The sequence below is a fragment of the Electrona antarctica genome (genome assembly GCF_951216825.1).
Source record: "Electrona antarctica genome assembly, chromosome: 21".
NCBI lineage: Eukaryota > Metazoa > Chordata > Actinopteri > Myctophiformes > Myctophidae > Electrona > Electrona antarctica.
In genome coordinates, this window is record NC_136802.1 from 34,067,170 (window position 1) to 34,074,669 (window position 7,500).

At 45.0% G+C, this 7,500-nt stretch overlaps 1 protein-coding gene across 2 annotated transcripts in view; it reads left to right on the top strand.

Annotated features, from left to right (window-relative positions):
* Nucleotides 1–1,926: 1,926 nt before the first annotated feature.
* slc25a11 (solute carrier family 25 member 11) overlaps nt 1,927–7,500 on the top strand; it is a 10,189-nt gene continuing 4,615 nt past the window's right edge. Inside the window, exons 1-2 of one of the 2 annotated variants that reach the window (XM_079490413.1) lie at nt 1,927–2,104; nt 5,909–6,061. In XM_079490413.1, the coding sequence (XP_079346539.1) occupies nt 2,040–2,104; nt 5,909–6,061 (218 nt within the window). In that variant the 5' untranslated portion in view covers nt 1,927–2,039. The remainder of the gene's footprint in view (nt 2,105–5,908; nt 6,062–7,500) is intronic. The other variant, XM_079490412.1, reaches the window with a different exon arrangement.

The window sequence follows — 7,500 nt, forward strand, 5'->3', positions numbered from 1 at the left end:
CATATTTAAGCATATAATCAATCAGTTCAGAACACGCACGCACGCACGCACACACACACACACACACACACACACACACACACACACACACACACACACTCGTATGGTGACCATCGCCGGGTAGCCTCGATACCCAGGCTTTCAATCGCCGGGCAACCAACGGACCCTGACCAAGCAGCACTGACGTCAAGAGTCACTGTGTGTGTGTGTGTGTGTGTGTGTGTGTGTGTGTGTGTGTGTGTGTGTGTGTGTGTGTGTGTGTGTGTGAGAGAGTGACTGCGAGCCGCCCCGAGTATAGGCCTATGGCCGCATTTCACTGTGGCAGCCGTCTGTAGGTGCCCTTTGAGAGCGGTTTTGAAGGAGTCAAGGGATTCACATGTCGTAGGGCGTTCCACATTTTTGTGGCATAGGAGCGAAATTAATTTAGTCCTTTGTTTGTTCCGAATCTGGGTTGCACATGTGTACAAAGTCTTGGTTTGTTGAACTCCCTCTGATGTTGTGGGTGAATACTGGACAACTCAAACGAAAGTGAAGACAACTCACCCCGAAAGTGGCCAAAAGTGAAGACATCTCACCCCCGAAAGTGAAGACATCTCACCCCTGCAGGTGAGTTGTCCGGACGTTCAGGGTGAGTTGTCCTGACAACTCACCAAAAGAGGCAAAAGGGGGGGTGAGTTGTCTTGTTACCTTGTTGGTGTGGACTTCTTTTTTTTGTAACTTTGTTTATTGGTTTTGAGTTGAGAAATAATAAGTGGTGGCATTAACAGCTGTGGGTGTGGACTTCTTAAGGAAGTATTTAGACAGGTAGGCCTACATGCAGGGTATCTTGGTGGTGTATATATCAAATCTTGTGGACTAGACCCATTCCAAGATGCTGTACTCTGTCGTCACCCTAAGCCATTCCAGCCTGTCAAAGTGGGCAGGGGTGAGGTGGGTTCGGGGGTAAGGCCCAGTAGTAGTCTGACCAGTTTGTTTTGGGAAGTCTGGAGCCTTGTTTTAAGGGCCTTTGAGGTACTGTGGTACCAAGAGGTTCATGCATAGTCGAAGAAACCACGAGGGCTCCTGTTAGGGTCTTCAAGGTGTTTTTGTTGACCAGTGAGGAGTGGAACCCCCTCAAGGACCAGGATAGCAGGATAGACTAAATGGTTCTCATATGAAATATCCAAAGTGTTCTTTTATATTTCCTGTTGTAATGTAATGTGATTGTTTGTTTATTCTTTGATTATTTATCTTATTTTAAGTTGCTTATGTTTGTTTATTGTTTCATGTTGTGTAAGATGAACAGAGCTTTGTTCACCTATATGAATGAATAATACAATACAATACAATACAAAAAAAATACAATACAATACAATACAATACAATACAATACAATACAATACAATACAATACAATACAATACAATACAATACAATACAAAGTTATTAATACAAGTTGCAGCGTTCCCGCGGAGCGGAGCGCTCCAGTCCAGATTGGTCCATTAGTCCGCTCGGTTCACGTCGACGTGACGACGTGCGCGCTCTGGAGTGTCCCAATCTCTCAGTGTTGCCATGTCCGCTTATTATAAGCGACTATGGGCTTGTTTTTCTGTAAAGTTGGTTGCGGTTTGTTTTAAAAGTAGTTATTTTGTCTTGCTTAAAAAAAATCAGTTTAAATCAATTCTCAATCATTTGCATGAACAAGGATTTAACAAATTAGCCCAATGTGACAGACAGACAGACCATCAGAAAAACATGTTTAACTTTCAAATAGTATCGGCCTATTCCAAATATTTAACTTTTTCTCATCAAGATCTTTTTGAAAATAGCATATCTCAAACTCACAAGAAGTTGGCAATAAAGTGCACACTGCACATGATGTGGCTCTAGTCCGTGGCTTATTTTGGGCTTGTTTTCACAGACCTGGTCGCTTATTTCTTCCACACAATCTGGCAACACAGTCCCAGTGTGTGTGTTGAGTTTGTGCAGGGCACAGTGTCACCTTGTCGGCTCTGACAGAGCGGTGAGACAGACAGCCCAGTGACCGACCAGAGAGACACCATGGCGGACACCAAAGCCAAGACCTCCCCGAAGGCTGTCAAGTTCCTCTTCGGAGGACTCGCTGGGTGAGAGTTATATGAGGATATATGCTAATGATGCTAATGATGCTAACAGCACTCACTGACACTGTACTGTACTGTTTATATAAGGCATTCACTATGCTAATGCTAACAACACTGTTTAAATGTCATTCACTGTGCTAGTAACGATGCTAATGCTAACAACACTGTTTAAATGTCATTCACTGTGCTATAGTTAGTGCTGCTGCTGCTGTCACTGTAGGTTACTTCTTGACCGTATCATACGCTAATTATAAAGTACTGTACATATTGTCTTTTAGCATCACTGGCTAATAATCAATAAAGTAACCCAGGGTGACAGCACTGTGCATTTAGTGCCATTCACTACAGTATTATTATAATGAATGAAGGAATGAAGGAATGAATGAATGAATGAAGGGATGAAGGAAGGAATGAATGAATTTATAAATTCCAGGTTGAGACAAAAAAATGTCATGCCTCAATATTTGCCATGACATTTTTAATGTCAGAAGAAAACCCTTTTCTCTGTATTGTTTCCAAAAGGTAAAGATATTTCTGGCTAGCTACAGATGATACACTTAGGACAGGCACGTGCATTTTTAGTAGTGGTCGATCTCACGATAGATATTATGTATCACGATACAGAGCCCACAATACGATATATATTGATATATCTCGATTAAACGTTTATTCGATAATAATGACCATGTTGCACAAATACAATAAAGCACTATCAGGCCCACACTACTTGGAGCGATGCAAGTTGTAAATGCATACGGAGTACACCCCCTGTGGGGGTGTGGAGGCCTTTTTGAGGCGGTTATGGACAACCGTAGGTCCGTCTCGACACCGGCCACTGCACCCCCTGCGGTGCCCCCACTGGCCTACTTGGAACGATGCAAGTTGGAAATGCATGCCCCACCCAGATATTATGTCTGTCTCCCTTTGATGCCCATGTATTGAGTTCTTTGTAAGGCATGCCCAAATATGGAGTATATGCAGCCAGCTTGTGGAGTTCTTTGTCAGGCATGCCCAAATATGTGTTGTGAGGTCAGAACAGGCCAGTTCCATATATGGACAGTGGGCAGGGGCCCGGTCCAGAGCCCGGTCAGAGACATTTTTGGGGCGGTTCTGGACAACCGCCGGTCCGACCGACTCGACACCGGGCACTGCACCCCCTGCTGTGGTGTGGAACGCGCGTGTCGAATTTGAAGCCGGTGGAGCTAAAGGTTCTCGAGTTATGTGAATTACACACTGACATACATACAGAGACTTGGTGCATTTATAGATGTCTAAACCATTGAGTAATAAAATATATCAGACCCGCTCTAGTGATTTCTTAAGGCTCAAGATTCCTCAGGCCCAGACAGAGTTGGGCAAGACAGCTTTTTCTGTCAATGGCCCAACTTCATGGAATGAACTCCAAAACTCCTTAAAACTGACTCGTCATAAATCCATAAATAAATCCACCGGTCCGCCTGCAGTTCACGCTCCAACCACTAGGGTCGAGTGCTTCAACGCTGGAGACCCTCACAGGGGGCTTGGTCTAAACATCCTAACAAGGGGTCTGGGAAGGGAATGCATTGCAACTTGCTAGGGGTGCTTTGATAATGTTAAACAGAGGTACGTTTGGCAACACTGCGTCAACCAGATTATTCATGGCGTTTATTTCTGTATCGATACAGTAGCCTCTCGATCGATTCACCTATTGTCCGGATTGTCAATCGATATATTGGCATAATAGATGAATTGAATGCATCACAAGGGGCCCCCCATGTGTGTGTGAATAGTTTATACCCCTGGTATTAACACAGCTCTGTCAAAAAGTTTTATTTACCTGCCAGGGGCAGGTGGGCAACCCTTTGTGTTTTATTTACCTGCCAGGGGCAGGTGGGCAACCCTTAGTGTTTTATTTACCTGCCAGGGGCAGGTGTGCAACCCTTAGTGTTTTATTTAGCTGCCAGGGGCAGGTGGGCAACCCTTAGTGTTGTATTTACCTGCCAGGGGCAGGTGGGCAACCCTTAGTGTTTTATTTACCTGCCAGGGGCAGGTGTGCAACCCTTAGTGTTTTATTTAGCTGCCAGGGGCAGGTGGGCAACCCTTAGTGTTTTATTTACCTGCCAGGGGCAGGTGAGCAACCCTTAGTGTTTTATTTACCCGCCAGGGGCAGGTGGGCAACCCTTAGTGTTTTATTTAGCTGCCAGGGGCAGGTGGGCAACCCTTAGTGTTTTAGTGTTTTATTTACCTGCCAGGGGCAGGTGAGCAACCCTTAGTGTTTTATTTACCTGCCAGGGGCAGGTGGGCAACCCTTAGTGTTTTATTTAGCTGCCAGGGGCTCGTGGGCAACCCTTAGTGTTTTATTCGCCTGCCAGGGGCAGGTGGGCAACCCTTAGTGTTTTATTTAGCTGCCAGGGTCAGGTGGGCAACCCTTAGTGTTTTATTTAGCTGCCAGGGGCAGGTGGGCAACCCTTAGTGTTTTATTTAGCTGCCAGGGGCAGGTGGGCAACCCTTAGTGTTTTATTTAGCTGCCAGGGGCAGGTGGGCTACCCTTAGTGTTTTATTTGCCTGCCAGGGGCAGGTGGGCAACCCTTAGTGTTTTATTTAGCTGCCAGGTGCAGGTGGGCTACCCTTAGTGTTTTATTTAGCTGCCACTATATGTACAAGACTCTGAGGACTCCCTTGTTGAACACCCCTTCAACGGCGGCTAATAATGAATGCAATGCAATGCAATTGGAAACCTTATGTAATTGTTATGTAACATTGTAACCTTATGTAATGTTAAACATTACACCTTTTTATTACGCCTAATAGTAGCACACAGTCCATACAATGGTCTGTCTGTCTGTCTGTCTGTCTGTCTGTCTGTCTGTCTGTCTGTCTGTCTGTCTGTCTGTCTGTCTGTCTGTCTGTCTGTCTGTCTGTCTGTCTGTCTGTCTGTCTGTCTGTCTGTCTGTGTGTGTTTGTGTAAGAGACTGCCCAGTAAAGGTCATGACCTCTGAGCCATGTTGTCAACCTTTAAAGACTCAACTGGTTCCTCAGCGTGTGTGTGTGTGTGTGTGTGTGTGTGTGAGAGACAGAGAGCGAGAAACATGTCCAGCTGGTTAAGCATTTAACATTTAATTTTTTTTAAAATTATAAACATGTTAAGTACTCAACAAGTTTGTTTTTGCTTTCTCTCTCTCTCTCGCTCACTCTCACTCTCTCTCGCTGTCTCCCTCTCTCTCTCTCTCTCTCTGTCTCTCTCTCGCTGTCTCTGTCTCTCTCTCTCTCTCTGTAACCCTTGAGTAATTTCTTTACGTGAATGCTGCTGTATAGTATTATAATCTACTTTGTGTGTAGGGCTTATACTCCTGGGGGGGGGGGGGGGGGTATAAGCCCCCTTATTAAACAAGTCAGGAAGGACATGTGTTGATGGTGTCAGTGCTGCACAATGAATCCAAAAGATCAAGATCTAGATTCAGACACCTATAGTATGCGATCTCAATTCCTAAATTTGAGCAAGAATCGTGTAGCACTATGGTGTCAATCATTTTAATTTATCTTTAACAATGTGAAGGAAAATTATTCATGACGATTATCTCCTGTGTGTGTGTGTGTGTGTGTGTGTGTGTGTGTGTGTGTGTGTGTGTGTGTGTGTGTGTGTGTGTGTGTGTGTGTGTGTGTGTGTGTGTGTGTGTGTGTGTGTGTGTGTGTGTGTGTGTGTGTGTGTGTGTGTGTGTGTGTGTGTGTGTGTGTGTGTGTGTGTGTGTGTGTGTGTGTGTGTGTGTGTGTGTGTGTGCCTGTTGTGTGTGTGAGTGTGTCCGTGCCTGTGTGTGTGTGTGCGTGCAGGATGGGTGCCACAGTGTTCGTCCAGCCTTTAGATCTGGTGAAGAACAGAATGCAGCTCGCCGGTGCAGGATCTAAAGCTAAAGAATACAAGACGAGTTTCCATGCCCTGGCCTCTATCCTGAAGAACGAAGGAGTATCTGGAGTATATACTGGGTACACACACACACACACACACACACACACACACACACACACACACCACTATATTTCCACACTCACTCCAGAGGGCCACTATATTTCCACACTCACTCCAGAGGGCCACTATATTTCCACACTCACTCCAGTGGGTCATTATATTTCCACACTCAGGCCACTTTTAGATGGAAACGGGCGTACTATTGAGCCTCTCCAGACCGTAATCCGCCGGCAGGCAATTTATTTTTGCCAACGGCTGATTCGGTCTGGCTTATTAGCCAGGCTACAGGTGCCAGGTGGCTAGGTGGCGGTGACAGACTGCCAGGTAGACCAGGCCCCATGTACAAGAACCACTTCTTCCTATCTACTTCCTATTTATCTACTTCCTACTTACTTTATTTGTTTATTTGGACAGGACGATGCATCTTAATGGACGTCACATGGACGTAAATACACCGGATATAGCACAGTTGCTAATTTTCATCCGCAGTCCTCACAAGAAACACAAAACGGAAAACAGACAGGCAAACGGTGGATACATTTACATAACATTACATAGGGAACACAGCATAAAAAAGAAATACACCTAAAATAATCATGAATGGTTGCAGCTTTGGTTTTCAAGCAACCATTTTTTCAGATTGTATTTAAAAGAGGAAAATGTAGCACATTCCCTTATACGCAGAGGAAGTCCATTCCATTTTACACAACCCTGTACTGAGAGGACATTTTGGTGGTTGCTCTGGTACTGATTCCCCTATCGGGCTTTCGTTTAATGAATTCACTTAGGGGGTGCGGGCACAGACCATGTAGGGTCTTGTATATGACCCCAACCTGTTTGAAAATGTTAAAGTTATCAAAGCTAAAAAAAATTGAGCCTCCGGAGGATGTTACAATGATGATATGAGTGGGGATTCCTGTCAAACACCTTGAGTGCACTCTTGTAGAGCTGTTCTATGGGTTTGAGAGTTGTCACACCTGTGCAAGACCAGTTTGTGAAACAGTATTCAATGTGTGATAGGATCATACAGTGAAGATACGATCTGGCCGCTCCAACTGTCAGGAATGTTGGATCACAAGGCTGTTTGTTTACATCATGGTTTACATTCACCATCGCTAGTCGCTACATTTGCATTCATAGGATGAGCGGGGCAAGGGAGCGCTTGCTCATTCTAGGAACTCCAAATATCGCCTACGGCTCTGCATCAATATAATTAAACATAAGCGTTGTGAGCTCACGTGAGCCATGATGCCACACGTTTTGCAGATTTTGGAGACGGGAAGAGACGGCATTTTCAAAGATTTCCACTCTGGAAGGTGTTTTCAATTTGTTGCGCTTTCAACCCCCGAAAACGTCGTTCTCGTCTAAACGGACCCCAGCAAACGGTACTTTATTTTGCCGTTTTCTATGGACACTGTTCTTGTGTAAAGGGGGCCTCACTCCATTTATTTTTCCT